Here is a 17,066-nt window from a genome sequence, read left to right as displayed (position 1 = left end):
GATAATCAGCAAATATTTAAACTGTAGCATGATATTTATGTGTCACAAAGTAGGTCTAAAGAAAACTGAAGTTGGATAGCAAATGCAGAAAGCATCAGGAATCAGACTCACAATGTGGTGCAGAATAAAATAGGATTATAGGGTGTTTCATTTAGTGATCGGCTACAGCTTGTGACATTCTCTCACGACATTATGTTTGATCACTGACTCATGGTACTTTTACAGTGATATTTTTGTGAATGTAACTTATTTGTGCGGTATTAGGCGAGTTCCTATCTTACTTTTTTTGTTGCCAGGTGATGTGCTTTGAATGTAATGTTGCCGTATCTTCAATACAATCTGCGGTTTCATCTTTGAAGTGCGCTTGCCTTATTGTCCTAAATATGATAAATGATGATGCACTGATTCTCATCCGGTATAAACTGAAGATATTACACTTGTAAAGAAAGGAATTCTTCCCCCCCCTCCGCTTCAAAGCTTTAATAATTGAACCAGAAAAGGTCTGTTCTGCTTAGTGGTCACAGGGCTCATAACTCAATATCCTCCCTCTGTCTCTCTCAGTAGTCCCGCTGATTAGAAGTGGACAGCCTCCTGCTTCTCCTTTCTTCCCAGACTCCCTATTTCTTAGTCATTGAGTAGCCAGGAGAGTTTGTGTGGGAGCGACACATTCCAGTTTAATATTTGACTCTGACTCAGACCTGGAGAGGGCAACGGTGGGAGGGACGGACATCAGCAACAGAAAACAACAGAGGATGACAACACCGGATGAGTATTACAAGTCTGATGTCAATTTTAATGAGGTGGTTCAATAAAAATCTGTAAAAAATAAATCAGACTTCCTGCATACAGGCAAGTATAAATCACATTTACATGGGGAGTACGAGAAGAATGATGCATTAATTAAATAATCCACACAACCTGTCTAACTCACAGTACTGTTGCATTCATAATTTGTTGAAGAAAGTCACACAGATGTTTTAACATTCGCTGTACATACAGTAACATGCCTGGGACGCATGTGAAAGCAACCCATTTGTGCTGCTTGAGTAATCTGACGGTGATGGAAGGCGTCTGAATGCTACGATGGCTGAGGTACCGCATCTATGGGTGGGAAAAGAAAAGGAATATATTGGTATGTTGACTATTAAAGTAATATCGCTCAAAGTTGGTGCAGTCTTATTTTGTAGGAATGAAAACCCACATGTCTTTTAAGATAACCAGTACAAGAGTTAAACCTGCAGTAGGTCAAATATTTGTAGCATTATTGGGCAAAAATTCCATAATAACCTCTCAGCATATTGTAATTCAAGTGTTCTGAGAGAAAACTAGACTTCTGCACCTCCTCATGGCTCTGTTTTCAGGCTTTGAAAAAATCTAGCTGTGACGGGAGACTTTGGCCAATCACAGGTCATTTCAGAGAGAGAGCGTTCCTATTTGCTGTTCATTCAACGGAGGCAGCTGTCAATCATTCACAAGCTCCGATCAAACGGTCAAACTAGGCAGCGCTGATCAAATATGAATCAATATTCTGTTACTCTAATGCCTATTTTTCTCCTCAAATTTTTTCAGAAACATCTAGTCGTGTACTATTTAGCTGTAAAATTAGAACGTTTGCTCCGGCTGGTGGGCGGTGCTTGGTATTTCTTCAACTGAGCTCAACAAGGCTGCCAAGTCACAAACTTTCTCATTTTACAACTAAACAGTACACTACAAGATGTTTCTGAAAACATTTGAGGCGAGAAATAGTCATCACAGTAACAAAATATTGATTCATATTTGATCAGCGCTGCCTAGTTTGACCGTTTGATCGGAGTTTGCGAGTGATTGACAGCTGCTCAGAGACGGCAAGGCTCCAACTCGACTCTGATTGGTTGTTTTCCTCCGGTCTGTGAAATCTTGCAGATGCCATTAGGAGCACAGGAGGACACATGATGATGTTTTATAAAAATAACTTTTATTAATCATATTTGCTCCAATTCTACGCAGTGCTGCTTTAACTGCTGCAAGTCTGAATAACCAGCATGCAACCCCCCCCTTCCCCCCTGCTTCTTCAAGAGACAAGTGAGGAGACAGAATAATCTGCACATTCCTATGTCTCATTTCTATTCATAACTGTGTTTCATTTGACCTTGAGTTGTGTATGGAGGACTTACCCGCTCCACTGAGGTCCACGGTCTCTGCACAGCCCAGAAAGCGAGCCACATGTGTTGAGCAGGGGGTAGGATTGTTCGGGTTCTCTCTCAGACAACGCTCAAAGTCTACAAACTCTGTGGAACAACCCTGCCTGATCTTCTGGATCACTGGGCTATGTATATATAAAAAAATAATGAAGGGGTTAGACACAAAAAATGTGGGTGTAAAGAATGTTTGAGGCAAATGGGAGTGAAGTCCTTACTGAGATGATGTGCACTCTGCAACCTTCACCTTCAGCTCATGACACTTTGACTGCCATGTTGATGGGTTGGAGGCCACACATGACCCATATGCCTCCATTTCTTTATGGCAATACTTTGCCGTGATATCCATAGCAGCTTGCCTGAAAAGGTGACAGATGTATGTAAACCAGTCAGTGATTATAGACAACTCCAATAACCTGATGAACTTCCTCAATCTGCAACAGTGTTGTGCAAGATGCAGCCTGAAACAGAAAGTAGAAAATGTCTATATTTACAGTCTGTATGTAGCTTTCTACAGTCTGTACCTACTTCCCTAGACTACAGAACATAGTAAATGTAATGTTAATATTTAAATTTCTTACATGTTGCTCTTTTTAGGCTTGTCTCAACCGAAGAAGCTGATCAATCAAGGTTATATAGCACCAGTGCTTCAGCATGTGGAGCCATGTTTGTGCAGAAACACACCCACTACTCTCTGATTGGATGAAAAAACAACATTCGGAAATAGTTCTTTAACGCTATTGGTTCAGGCGTGTGTCATTCACATTCTGGCTCCTCCCCTTTGATGACGATGCATTTCTTAAAGGGACAGTGACTTAATTTTATTGAAGCATTAAACGACAAATACAGTCGATATTTTATCAAATAAACTTCTTTATTCACATGTTACGTGAGAGTTATAGCTAAACAACATAATTTAACAGTGTGAAAATGTTTGATTTTTCCGGTTCTTTTTTTAATTTATTTTTATTATTATTTCAAAATGACAGTATACATAGTAACAGCAGAAAACATTAAAAACATTTACATACAAAAGAAGCACAGCGAAAACATAAACAAAGAGCTGTGCCAAACATAAAAGGACAACAGAAATGACACAAAACCAACATAAAACAAAGGAGGACGGTCTGCAGGACAGATAATAATGCACACAGTGCACTTTCATAGACTAAGCTGCTGGAGGGACCCTGCACTATACTCACTTTTAACAGTCTCTTCTGCACTTTTTAATAGTCGTGTATCACAGCTGTTACCCTGCACTAAATTCAGTTTTAACAATTTTCTTCATCTCCTTGTATTTTTATATCTGGTATATTTTTTTGTACTTTGTACTACTAACTTTTTTACTGCCTTTTTACTAACATGTTTTGCACTATGGAACTGTGATGCTAATAACTTGAATATCCCTCGGGATCAATGAAGTTACTATCTATCTATCTATCTATCTATCTATCTATCTATAAAATAAAAAAAATAAAAACACAATAAAAAAATAAAAAAATTATAAATTATAAATAAAAGACCACGCGAGAGTATGACATTATTTCACTTAAAAACTTTAAAGATATTGCATACATTTATTGTTTTCATTGCTTTTTTTGTTTTGTGAGGAAGAAATTTTTCCGGTTCAATGACGCTTTGTGGTGAGAAGTCATAAAAATGTTGACAGGACATTTACCTATTGAGACGATGTCACCAGGGTCGAGCTCGTCACTTGAAATAGGTCTCCACTTCCTGTTGCAATATACGTGGCACAAAATATATAAAATAAATTAGGGATACTTCCACTCCTACACGGCAAGGAAAAACTGGCATGTCAATTTCCAAAGGGGTCCCTTGACCTCTGACCTCAAGATATGTGAATGAAAATGGGTTATATGGGTACCCACGAGTCTCCTCTTTACAGACATGCCCACTTTATGATAATCACATGCAGTTTGGGTCAAAAACTGTAGTTGTTTGCATGCAGTGTACATGTGTTATTTTCTCTTATTCTAAAATGGTGTATTTGAATATTTCTGCATACTGGGGTCCCTAAACAGTCTTGGAAATACATATCAATGTAAAGCTGACACACTGCCAAGACTACCTTACGTGGCTTTTGCGTGATGACGTGGCTTTGCGTGATTACGTGTGCGGAAGCCATCGGTCAGAGAACCAGCGATTCAGTGAAACGGTGCTCCGGAGGCTGGACCGAGGAGCGTTACCGGGGGTAGAAACGTACTTTTTACCGGCTACAGCACGACGGGGGTGGCGGTGGATGATAGAGGGGGGGCAGAGGTAATAAAGTACAATGAACGACGCAGAGAAGGAGGGGAATGTGGCCGCAGACGGGATTCAGAGACCGGGACCGGGTGAGCTGCTTCACACGGCCGCCTCTGAGAACCACAACCACTATGACAACAGCGGCTCCGGTAACGGTACCGGTACCGGCGACGAGCTGGTGAGCTCCGTGACGCTGTACCGGCGCAGGACCCGGCTCCTACACGGCACGGTGCTCCCGTTCCTGGCGGTGCTCTACCCGGGCTGGCTGTACGTGTGGCTCGGAGTGTACGGAGCCAACGAGTATCCGGAGGCAGGCCTCCTGTCGCTGGCCGCTATCGGGATCGCGCACGTCCTCACGGCACTCTCCGGTTATTGGTCCGTGCACGCGCACTGCTGGCTCACTTGCTCCAAGGTAAACATGAGTTATAACAACAATGTGAGTGAGATAGTCCACACATGTGTCTAGGGAACCCACTGGTTTTACATATTGCTTGTACACAGAGATCAGAGATAGACTTACTTACTTACTTACTATTATTTATTTGCTTATTATTGAGGTGTTACAGCAGCTAGATCACAAGTGCCTGCATCATTCACACAAAAAGACACGAAAAAACACTGTAATTACAGGTACGAAAAAACACTGTATTTACAAATCTGTAGATAAATGTAGAGCCTTTATTTTGAAATTCACCCTTTATATTTATTCTTTTCATTAAAAAGAAAAATTGGACTTCTTAGGGACCCCATAAATATTCAAATACATAATTTTAGAATAGGAGAAAATAACATTTATACTGCATGTGATTATCATAAAGTGGGCATGTCTGTAAAGGGGAGACTCGTGGGTACCCATAGAAACAATTTTCATTCACTTATCTTGAGGTCAGAGGTCATTTTCTTTGAAAATCATCATGCCAGTTTTTCCTCGCCAAAATTTAGCCTAACTTTCTCTACATAAATGTACATACCAACTACTTTACAATAGATAGAATAAATAAGAAATACAATAAAATAGAATTAAAGTTATATCTCTGCTGTGCAAATTGAAAGTAAAAGGAGTAGGTACAGAATCAATGTCTTGATCTATAACAGGGCAGGTGTTTGGCTTTAAACCCTGATTATTAATGGTTGTAGGGATGACCTCTGTAGCCACCAACGATCAAACTTATAATGGTATCTGTTGAAGTATAGAAAATCACCTGTTCAGTGTCTATTAATTGCATGGTAATAGGAAGTGAAACTGTCATTTTCAACTAGCATTTCATGAGATAACCATACTGCTAGTAGCAGCTTTGTACTGCCAATTTAAAAGAGAAAATTGTGTCTCAATTGTGTAGTAAGAATGATACCACAATACATATTACAGTGATAGATGATTAAAATAGATTTGTAACAACAGCATAATCAGGTACACTTTTTTGCGGTCAAATGTAAAGTTAAGGATCCTTTTAGAATGTGCCTGAACTTCATGTTGATCAAGCAGCTGTATGTCAGAGCATGTCTCATCCAGAGGCACACAGCTATACCAAAAATAACCGTGACCTGCCACAGTGTGTGAATTTGTCACCTGTTCATTTGAAAACACAGGAACCAGACCCAGAGAAGGCTACGCTGGCTAAGGTCATACCCACCCCCAACAACGGTTCTGCCGAGCTCGTGGCACTACAGAGGGACCAGGTCAGTTCACATGATCCAAGTTGCCTTAATTGGAAACATGTCCCAGATCTTACATTCTCTGTCTGCAAAGCTCATATTTCTCCATCTCCCCTGTTTCAGTGCCCGTTACAGTGGCACTGCACTGAAAGATGAATGGACTATTTGGAGATTTATTCTTTATTATAACAAACTCGGGTCAGCCCTAAAAAATAATTTACCTTTCTTGAATGAACGCTGTAATTTAAATTGTATTTCTTTTTCTGACTAACAGGATGAGAATGGTGAGGGGATTTTATCTTTTGAGTTTCAAAAGATCCGCTACATATTCGACCACGGGGAGAAGAAATGCTTCCTTCCGATAGCATTTCCCATAAACAACCCAATGGGCAACTTTCAGTCCTGGCGTGGCTACCAGGAGGAGGTCGAACTCAGAGCTGCAGAAAAACGCTACGGCACCAATCGCGCTGAGATGATGGTGCCGGATTTCCTAGAGCTCTTCAAAGAGAGGGCCACAGCTCCCTTTTTTGTTTTCCAGGTATGTGTGTGAGAATGTGTCTTCAGGATTTGACTGGTTTGGTTGTAAAAATTGTCTTGATTTTTGTTCAATGGCTTTAGATATTATGTTGTTGACCTTGTAATCATGTGACGTTATCTATTATCTGCTGTCCATCAGGTGTTCTGTGTGGGGTTGTGGTGTCTGGACGAATACTGGTACTACAGTGTTTTCACGCTGTTCATGCTGGTGGCGTTCGAGGCCTCTCTGGTCCAACAGCAAATGAGGAATATGTCCGAGATCCGCCGCATGGGAAACAAGCCCTACATGATCCAGGTAGGCTTGATTGAGCTTAAAATTTAGTATTTCAACTTTTTCCACTTCCTCCTTCTTTTTTATAAACCTGTTTTGTCTTTTTTTAGAGGGGTACAGGGGGTCTTTAGGGGGAGATAGCAGGTCAACAGTAGATGTTGCATAGAAGTGGTGTACATCATCTGAAAGCTGAGAACCTGAAGATTAATTTGAGATGCAGCTCAGCACTGTGTGTCAAGTTCTAGTCATTAATAAGAAATAAACATTAATTAATTAAAATAAATTGTGAAAGTGTATAAGGGCTTAGAACATTATGATATAAGTATATGATGGCCATTCCCATGCTCTATTATGTCTCATAAGTTGTTGCAGCAATTTTTGGGTTGATACCATTTGTTACACAGATTTGGTGCTAAATTTAAAAAAAATTTAACACTCGAGAATTGATAAAAAATGATCAATAATCCCTCCAAAATACCACATTAAGACACCAAGACCTTGAGGAACACCATAGAAAAAGCCATGCTGTGATTGGAATCAAAAACGTTTGACAATTGGAGATTTCTGCAAGAATTGCATTTTTTCGGCGATTAGATGGCGAGCCCTTCTGTTCTGGAAACTGCTCAGAAACCCCCTTATTGTCAGTATACCGAAAAAAGCCATCCATCCTCTGAATACTCTAGGTCTCTAGTTTGTGGCTGTAAAGTTTCATGAGGCTGTGATTAATCTAGAGGTCACCACAGGTCATTTTATACAGTGAGGTCAAGTTTAAAAAAAACGTTCTCACTATAATGAAATGGCTACTATGGGGACTAACATCATCACACATGAATACAATTGGTCTCATTGGATCCACAAGAGTCTCAGCTTTACAGTGATACCCTATGTAATTCCAAGACTGTTTAGGGACTCCTTCAGGGACTGTTTAAACTCCTTCCCAACATGCCAGCATGACATGGTTGGTACCAATGGATTCCTTAGGTTTTATAGTTTATATGATGATGATGATGATGATGAGGTTAAAGTATCCCTAATTTTTTCTTCTGAATTTTTTGCCAGGTATATCGCAACAGGAAGTGGAGACCAATTTCAAGTGATGAGCTTGTCCCTGGTGACATTGTCTCAATAGGTAAATTTACCTATCAACATTTTTATGACTCCTCACCACAAACATCAGACCGACTCTGTCAGTGTGTGTTAAAAATGTGTGTTCTCTGCTTCACAGGACGTTCGCCTCAGGACAACTTGGTGCCGTGTGATGTGCTGCTACTCCGGGGTCGTTGCATTGTGGATGAGGCCATGCTGACCGGAGAGTCGGTGCCCCAAATGAAGGTTAGAGGCAAACTAATACATACATGATAACACCATACAGAGCTGAGGGCGTAGACTTTGGAGGGTACGCCTCAGTTATTCTAAATAGCATGGGATTATTGTGGGGTATCGTAATTACCGCTGACAATATGGAGTGTGCAGGAGCCCGTGGAGGATTTGGACCCGGAGCGAATTTTGGACACGCAGACAGACTCTCGACTCCACATCATCTCTGGGGGCACAAAAGTCGTTCAACATAGCCCGCCTTTAAAGGCCAGCGCTGGACTCAAACGTAAGTGTTAATTCCTCTTTTCATTTATCTGCCACCCATAACACATACTGGCTGTTGAATTAGTGAATTCAATAGTGCATCTATTGCCCGTCTTCATCATCTAATCAAGATGCCAGCCCATTAATCTTCTCCTTTTATGTGCAGCTGTAGACAACGGCTGTGTGGCCTACGTACTGAGAACAGGATTCTACACCTCTCAGGTGAGGAAGTTGCCTTTTTCTTGTCATGCATTTTAAAAGAACAGTGTGTTACATTTAGGGAGATCTATTGGCAGAAATGGAGTATAATATGAATACGTATGTTGTGTTTAGTGTATAATAGAGATGGGTCATGATTTTTGAATAGTCATTCATTTATAAAAATTTGAATAGTTTATGTGCTTATCTTAAAAAATATATTTCCCCTTGTTTTTACCATCACAGGCGACACCTGTTAGTAATATTTCTAGGGATGCACCGATACCAGATCGGATATCTGTCCGATGTTGAATCAGCTGTAAAAGTGTACTGATTTTGTGTTCAAACTTGCTTCCAGGGTAAACTGTTACGGACCATCCTCTTCGGTGTGAAGAGAGTGACGGCAAACAACCTGGAGACTTTCATTTTCATCCTCTTCCTCCTCGTGTTCGCCATCGCTGCAGCTCTTTACGTGTGGGTAGAAGGTGAGGTTCACAGATTCAATTCATTAAGGTGTCATTCATTATTTAACAGAGTCAAAGTGATGGTTGGAGGTGAGGGCATAAGTAATATCTATCTTTGTGCTTTGTGTTACTCCCTCAGGGACCAAGGACCCCAGCAGGAACCGCTACAAGCTGTTTCTGGAGTGCACGCTAATCCTCACTTCGGTGGTTCCACCAGAACTCCCCATAGAGCTTTCTCTGGCTGTGAACACATCTCTTATCGCCCTGGCTAAACTCTGTAAGTCTGTGTGCTCCTATCCTGAATAGATGAAGAGACCTGGACAAAGCAGCTTATAAAACACAGCTAGTAACAGCAGTGATTCATTCTAATCTTCTTCTTCTTCCTCTGCTCTAGATGTATTCTGTACCGAGCCCTTCAGGATACCGTTTGCAGGGAAGGTGGAGGTTTGCTGTTTTGACAAAACAGGAACACTGACCAGTGACAGTCTGGTGGTACGAGGAGTAGCAGGCCTCAGGTAAACCCTGGCAAACATTCATTCATAATTTTTGAAGCACAAACACAAAGTATACTACGCTATGGTCTAGTTAATATTTACATACCTCTGCACTGTGTGGAGGGTCACGACTGATGTTTGCATTTATTACAGAGAAGGAAAGGAGGTGATGCCTGTATCTGAGATCCCAGTCGAGACACATCGGGTGGTGGCCACCTGTCACTCACTGGTCACTCTGGATGATGGACAGCTGGTCGGAGATCCACTGGAGAAGGCCATGCTGACCGCCGCTGACTGGACCCTCACTAAAGGTACATTTCTCTTTAAAAGTAAAGTTAGGCTTTGCTGTCGGCTTCCTGACTCATTTTAAAAAAGTCAGAAAAAGAGAGAGAGATTGTGTGAGCGAGCTGAGAGACAGCGTGGCGATGCTGTGAAAGACAGAAAACTGATTGTTTCACGGCGCTTACGTTCTAAAGCACAAATAAATAACCATCAAACACTCAGCAGATGATTTACTGCAGAGACAGATGCTCTTATTTTTATTTTCCTCCACTGCATTTCATTCATTACATCCAACATAAATACATGCAGCAGTAAATGTCAACGCAGTGAGACGAAACCTAAGGTTGATTTTTTTTTTTCAACGTGTTTTTTTTAGTTGAATCTGGCGGACACACTGAATTGCAGGCTACAGAGTGTGTTTACCGCTGCGACCACCAGCAGGCCTTGTCACATGTCATGTTGCTTTTTTTTTATGTCAGTGAACTAATTAGCCTAATCTTCGCAGGTATTTAGACCGCGGTGGAAATGCAGACAATAATGGGTTGAAGGAACCTTTTAGTTCCTTAAAAAGCAGTTCTTAAAATGACCAGGAACTTCTTGGCCTGAAAAAATAGCCATGAGGAGGTGCAGAAGTCTAGAATACAATATGCTACAATATGCTGAAAGGTTATTATGGATTTTTTACCAAATGATGCCAAAAATATTCTGCCTACTGCAGGTTTTAAGTGTGAGTTTTTCATTGACTACTGACCAGATGAAAAGGTGTTTGCACGAGGCATCAAAACCCAGGGACTAAAGATCCACCAGCGTTTCCACTTTGCCAGCGCTTTGAAGAGGATGTCAGTCCTCGCCTCCTACGAGAAACTCGGCTCCACTGAACTCTGCTACATTTCAACTGTGAAGGGAGCTCCAGAGACACTCAGAGGAATGGTACACATCCTTAATACTGTACATACATGCTCTAATCTAGGCTTGTCAAGCGTACCTACTGGTGCTCTAACGCTGCTGTGATCATAGTTTGCAGAATGTCCGGCGAATTACGACGAAGTCCACAAGGAAATGTCTCGGGAAGGGGCCAGAGTGCTGGCCTTGGGTTACAAAGAGATAGGACACCTCAGCCATCAGCAGGTTCGTATTTCATTTTACTCAAAACTATCAGAGATTGTCTGATGAGAATAGATTTACAAACTGAGATGAATCTGTTTGGGTGTCATAGGTCCGGGAGATGAGTCGCGATGCTCTGGAGTGTGACTTGCATTTCGCCGGGTTCATGGTTGTGTCCTGCCCCCTCAAGAGTGACAGCAAGGCCGTCATCAGAGAGATCCAGGAGGCATCTCATCATGTAAATAAGCTGACGACACACACTGCACACATACTCAAACAGCATGGTTTTAAGATGAATAAATCCTCTCCCTTTGCTTTCAGGTGGTGATGATCACAGGCGACAACCCACTGACGGCGTGCCATGTAGCGAGAGAGCTCCACTTCATCCAGAAAGAACACACACTTGTATTGCAGCAAGGCCCCGGTCAGGGTAAGACAAGCCATCGCTTTACAGAATTACATGTATTACTCAAGTGACAGAGAACGATGTCAGTAATAAAGCACATAAAGCTTCTTGTAGTAATCCATTTGCAGAGGGTGTTTTGACCAAGGACAAAGTACAGAATCACTCACCTCTGATGTTATTTTGTTTTCCAGGTACGTGGCAGTGGGAGTCCATCGATGGCAGCGTGTGTCAACCGCTGCCCCCTCCCTCCGTTTCCTCATTCGTGCAACAGTTTGACCTGTGTGTAACGGGGGAGGGGCTTGCCAGACTGAGCTGTGACACCCCGCTACTCCACTCTCTGTTGCCTTACATCCAGGTGTTCGCCCGTGTCAGCCCAAAACAGAAGGTAAAATCTCTCTGGGGGTTGTTGAAAGGCATTTTGTGAATCAGTTTTTTGAGTATAACAGATTGATGGTTCTGTTTGTAACAATGTAAAAGTATCTAAAGTATCAATAACTTCCCGTTCTGTTTCAGGAATTTGTCATCACGAGTCTAAAGGGGCTTGGTTACGTGACACTGATGTGTGGTGACGGCACGAATGATGTCGGAGCTCTCAAACACGCCCACATAGGTGAGATTTATCAAACACCAAGACTGAAACACGTGTGTACTGTATGTGTGACCCCCAACCCAACAGTGTGTAGTGATGGTCATTTTTTCTCAGGTGTTGCTCTGTTAGCCAACGCCCCTGAGCGTATGCCTGAAAGAAGGAAACGGGGGAGAGAAAAGGAGGCACCCGTAGCAGAATCCAGACCGTTACCGCCGGTCAGTTCAGGAGGTAAACTGAGTTCGAGGGCGGCCAGGCAGAGGGTGATGGCCCAGAGAGAAGAGCAGCTGGCAGCACAAAAGGTGTGTATCTTCAAGAAGGGAATAGTTTACCATTTACTTAAGGGGTGCAAACACATGTATTGTGAAACAAGAGAGAGCTACTCGAAGTCGGGAAAAAAAACGTGACCGTAATATCATATACCCATGTGACGAAAACCTGTGCTATATACTTGAATAAATTGGAAATTCCACAAGGATCTGGAGCAGATGGACAGTGGGAAAAAGTAGCCTGCTTGAGGGTCCGGGGGCATGCTGATCTTAATTATTACATATTTTATTTTCTACCTGATTGTAAACTGATAGCTAGTAAATTATTGTAAAGGAGAACTAGGCGTCTTGTGCGTTTTAGCCCACACAGTCTGTAAATAGCTATTAACATTTAAAACTACGCCCATTCCTGATTGATCAGAACTTTTGTAATTAAGAATCATTAGACATTATTTATTATATATATTTATTTATTTATTGACACCTACCACTGTCAGGTTGAACAAGACATGCCACAATGATGGTTAATGTGTTGTTTTACTCGAAACATAAATGCACTCTTACTCAACAAAAGGTTATTTTAAGGGAGAACATGTTTTTAATCCCATGTTTTATTCAGCCTATGTCTTGGTTGTAAATGAAATAACTCGAAAAACAAAACCTGTGAATCACTTGACTCAAATCATGTGAATCTACTAAATCAACTGTCAATTCATACATAAGCCCATTAACGTTGGTCTGTGTAGTGTATATGGAAAATGCAGCGCTTTCAGTGGGCTTTCTAATGCTTACTACGCTCTCGTCTTATTAGAAAATATCGCGGATTAGGCCAGGCGGGTTAAAAAGCAGCATTCTGAGTAAGTTATTATTAATAACTTACAGAAACATTGCATGCAATAGTCTACCTTCTCTTCCCCTTTCTCTCAAACACACACACATACACACCAGCAGTAGCAGTCTTTACACGTATTTCTGTGAAAGGACGTTGCACACACACACACACACACACACAAAACTCGAGCTGCGGGACTCAAGTCCGCTTGTCTATGTCCTTATCACAGACCTCTCTTTGGATCTGGACGATTCACACAAGTCACCCAAAATTTAGGTGAAAAAAGCGGCATTCACCGAAAAGCAAGTTATTTGCATCCGTGTTACTTACAGTGGCTGAAACTCATTTATGTTCACCGGATCACTGAATGCAGTATACTAGCCTGCAGTCCCATGTTAGCCTCCCCAGTTACCAAACGTTAACAAAAATCAGCTCAAAAAAGAGAATAAATGTGCCTTTCGTTGTCGAGCACTGGTCTAAACATCTGGGTTTATTCTGTAATAGGAGAGGATCAGTCAAGTCTTACGGGAACTTGAAGAGGATCAGGTACAAGTAGTGAAACTGGGTGATGCTTCCATCGCTGCCCCCTTCACCTCCAAACTCTCCTCCATACAGTGCAGTGAGTAACACACAAAAATGATTTCAGCTCTTGACACAGTTTGCAAAGATCTGAACATGAAGCTGCTCCACACCTCTGAAACTTTTGTCCTCCCCCCCTCCCCAGTCTGCCATGTAATAAAGCAAGGCCGTTGCACTCTGGTGACAACGCTCCAGATGTTCAAGATCCTCGCTCTCAATGCCCTGGTGCTGGCCTACAGCCAGTCTGTGCTCTACCTCGAGGGGGTCAAGTTCAGCGATTTCCAAGCGACCTTGCAGGGCCTGCTTTTGGCCGGATGCTTCCTCTTCATCTCTAGATCAAAGGTGATGATGATTCATGTCATGTTTCTGATTGATTTGTTCTCCTAGCAAGGCTATATTTACTGAATGTTTTTCTTCTATGACACTACTGTTTTTGATAGATTAATGACCTTTTTTTCCCCTCTGTTCACACAGCCACTGAAAACGTTGTCTCGAGAGCGGCCCTTACCAAACATCTTCAATCTCTATACGGTGTTGACTGTGCTGCTGCAGTTCGCTGTTCACTTCTGTAGTCTGGTGTATCTTTACAAAGAGGCACAAAGCAGAAGTCCACCCAGGTAAATCACAGAAAGAGAGAGAGAAAGAGAGAGAGAGAGAGAGAGTAAGCAGCTGCTTTACAAGTTAAATATTTACATGAATACATTGTAATAACATTTCACTTGTCCTTTGTCTTTTGCAGAGCGGATATGTTTGCAGATCTGTATAAAGAGTTTGAACCCAGTCTAATTAACAGCACTGTGTATATAATGTCCATGGCCATGCAGATGGCCACCTTTGCCATTAACTACAAGGTACTTATTCTTAATACCATCAGTATTTGTTGTCTCTGCATTATTTTATATATGAACTCACAGTATTTCTTGTTGTGTCCGACAGGGCCACCCCTTCATGGAGTCTCTCAGCGAGAATCGACCTCTACTATGGAGTATCGCTCTGTCGGGTTTAGCGATTGTTGGACTTCTTTCTGGTTCCTCGCCAGAATTCAATGAACAGTTTGCTCTTGTAGATATTCCAACTGAGGTGAGCTGAGACGTTATTTTACAATGTATTGTTTTGTTGAAATCACCTTGTAATAATGATGTACTCCATAAGGTAAAAAGTAGGGCTGTCAATCGATTAAGATATTTCATCGCTATTAATCGCATAATTGTTCATAGTTAATCGCGATTAATCGCAAATGAATCGCACATTTTTTATCTGTTCAAAATGTACCTTAAAGGGAGATTTGTCAAGTATTTATCTTAGGGGAGTGGGCAAATATGCTTGCTTTATGCAAATGTATGTATATATTTATTATTGGAAATCAATTAACAAAACACAACACATATGACAATATGACAAAACAATGATAAATATTGTCAAGAAGCCCTTTTAGCACAAAAAAATATGCTCAAATCATAACATGGCAAACTCAAGCCCAACAGGCAACAACAGCTGTCAGTGTGTCAGTGTGCTGACTTGACTATGACTTGCCCCAAACTGCATGTGATTATCATAAAGTGGGCATGTCTGTAAAGGGGAGACTCGTGGGTACCCATAGAACCCATTTACATTCACACATCTTGAGGTCAGAGGTCAAGGGACCACTTTGAAAATGGCCATGACAGTCTTTCCTCACCAAAATTTAGCGTAAGATTGGAGCGTTATTTAGCCTCCATCACGACAAGCTAGTATGACATGGTTGGTACCAATGGATTCCTTAGGTTTTTTAGTTTCATATGATACCAGTATTTTCACTCCAGCTTTAAAACTGAGACTGCTACAACCTAAAAATCACAAGTTTTGTAAATGCCTTAAAATAAATTAGTGGCGTTAAAACTAATTTGCGTTAACCCGTTATTATCGCGTTAACTTTGACAGCCCTAGTACATATATGAACAAACATAATCAACAGATCACATTGGTAAATAAACCCGATCATCCATCTCCATAAGGTAACCTTCTTCCTGTTTACTCCCTTGCAGTTCAAATTAATCATTGCCCAGGTTCTGGTGGTGGACTTTGTCGCCGCTCTGCTGGTGGACCGTATCCTGCAGTTCCTGCTGGGCAAAGGAACTCTCAGGCTGCCTTCTTGAACTCAGTGCCAACAGCGACCGCTGCCCTCACCAACCAAACTGTAAAGGGAGAGAAAACTTTGGCGGAGGAAGAGAATTAAAGCTGTTGTGACATACACGAGACAGCTGAGACAGTCATGGCGTGCAGTACTGAACACTCCGTGTATCCCTTCCTTCGTCCTGCTCTGCCCCTCCTTAACCATCTGCGTTTCTGCCTTTTCATCAGCTCTTTTTTTTTTCAATTCTCTTTTCTTCATAATATTTTTCTACATTTCTCTCTCTCTCTTTCTTCATCTGTCCCTCCCGGCTGCCACACAAGGCCATGAAGACAGCAGTATTGAGTGGAGTGCGAGACTGTGTGCCAGCCAGCGTGAAACATACAGGAACACAGAAAAGGGCGTTCTCCGAGAGAATTGCAAAAGTGTTTTTCATTTTTTTGATTCCTCTCCTTGATTTTGTAAAAAGTGAAAAAAAACATCTCTAACAGACTTATAAAGACTTACAGATACAAATAAAGGAGTCTGCTAAGTGTTTTGTCTGCACACGGAAAGGATGAGCATGTCCAGCTGGTCATGAACTATCCTGTTCCCATAAGCAGGTAAGTAAAGAGTGATCAGGGTGTGAGAATAACTGCACAAAGAAAGACATTTCTAATTAAACATTTTATTTCATTAAGCATCAGCTGATTGAAGAAAAGTTTGTGGAAGATTGTGAACTTTGAGTTTAATTACCACTATTACTAAACATGCTAGTCTCAGAGATCAGCCATAGATAACTGTTTATCTTTGATATGAACTTACATAAACATTTTGTTTGATGAAAAAAACTAGAGCATTTTAAACAAATTGCTTTTCCTAAAAATAATTAAATGGAAATCCAACCCATTGCATTGTAAATCAAGTACTGTACCAATCATTCAAGAACTATGTTGCTGTTAAAAAGTGCCTTTAAATCCCAAATGTGAAGAATTCCGGTGTCCTCTCAGTGATATAATCCCACAAATTGTATCACTGGACTAATGATTTGTCAAACACATCCTTAAATTTACAAAAAGCAAAACAAAATATACATAAAGTCAAGAATATACAGTCAAAAGGCTTTGAAAAAGTAGTTTTATAGTTAAAAATGGAAAAATAGTGGGGAGGTTTATGGTAAATGTGTATTAAAGTCAATGAGCCTATTTTTAACAACATGAAGAAATCTGAAACAGTTTTCTTTTTCCTTAATTTGAAAATTATCTGATAATATTTT

The 17,066-nt window shown here is 41.2% G+C and overlaps 2 protein-coding genes across 2 annotated transcripts; one reads left to right on the top strand and one right to left on the bottom strand.

The window, feature by feature from the left end:
• Positions 1–766: 766 nt before the first annotated feature.
• On the bottom strand, positions 767–2,905 carry LOC119502361 (coiled-coil-helix-coiled-coil-helix domain-containing protein 5). The gene is made up of 4 exons (XM_037793297.1): positions 2,759–2,905; positions 2,396–2,536; positions 2,154–2,305; positions 767–1,101 (listed from the first exon to the last, which is right to left on the bottom strand). Coding segments are annotated over exons 1-4 (318 nt in total). The 5' UTR covers positions 2,761–2,905; the 3' UTR covers positions 767–1,078.
• Positions 2,906–4,324: 1,419 nt separating this feature from the next.
• Positions 4,325–16,331, top strand: atp13a1 (ATPase 13A1). Its single transcript, XM_037793016.1, has 25 exons — positions 4,325–4,854; positions 6,033–6,122; positions 6,373–6,636; positions 6,775–6,930; positions 7,966–8,035; positions 8,132–8,238; positions 8,380–8,509; positions 8,654–8,709; positions 9,044–9,170; positions 9,289–9,426; positions 9,544–9,664; positions 9,797–9,954; positions 10,680–10,855; positions 10,943–11,053; positions 11,142–11,267; positions 11,351–11,459; positions 11,627–11,820; positions 11,949–12,045; positions 12,139–12,323; positions 13,627–13,741; positions 13,847–14,043; positions 14,176–14,318; positions 14,441–14,552; positions 14,638–14,781; positions 15,726–16,331. Exons 1-25 carry the CDS (start codon positions 4,471–4,473, stop codon positions 15,834–15,836), a joined length of 3,621 nt encoding a protein of 1,206 aa, XP_037648944.1. The 5' UTR covers positions 4,325–4,470; the 3' UTR covers positions 15,837–16,331.
• Positions 16,332–17,066: the final 735 nt, after the last annotated feature.

The sequence above is a fragment of the Sebastes umbrosus genome, chromosome 14, assembly GCF_015220745.1.
Source record: "Sebastes umbrosus isolate fSebUmb1 chromosome 14, fSebUmb1.pri, whole genome shotgun sequence".
In the NCBI taxonomy this organism is placed as follows: Eukaryota; Metazoa; Chordata; class Actinopteri; order Perciformes; family Sebastidae; genus Sebastes; species Sebastes umbrosus.
Note: the sequence above shows the minus strand (reverse complement) of the source record. Positions and strands in the feature narration are given on the sequence as shown.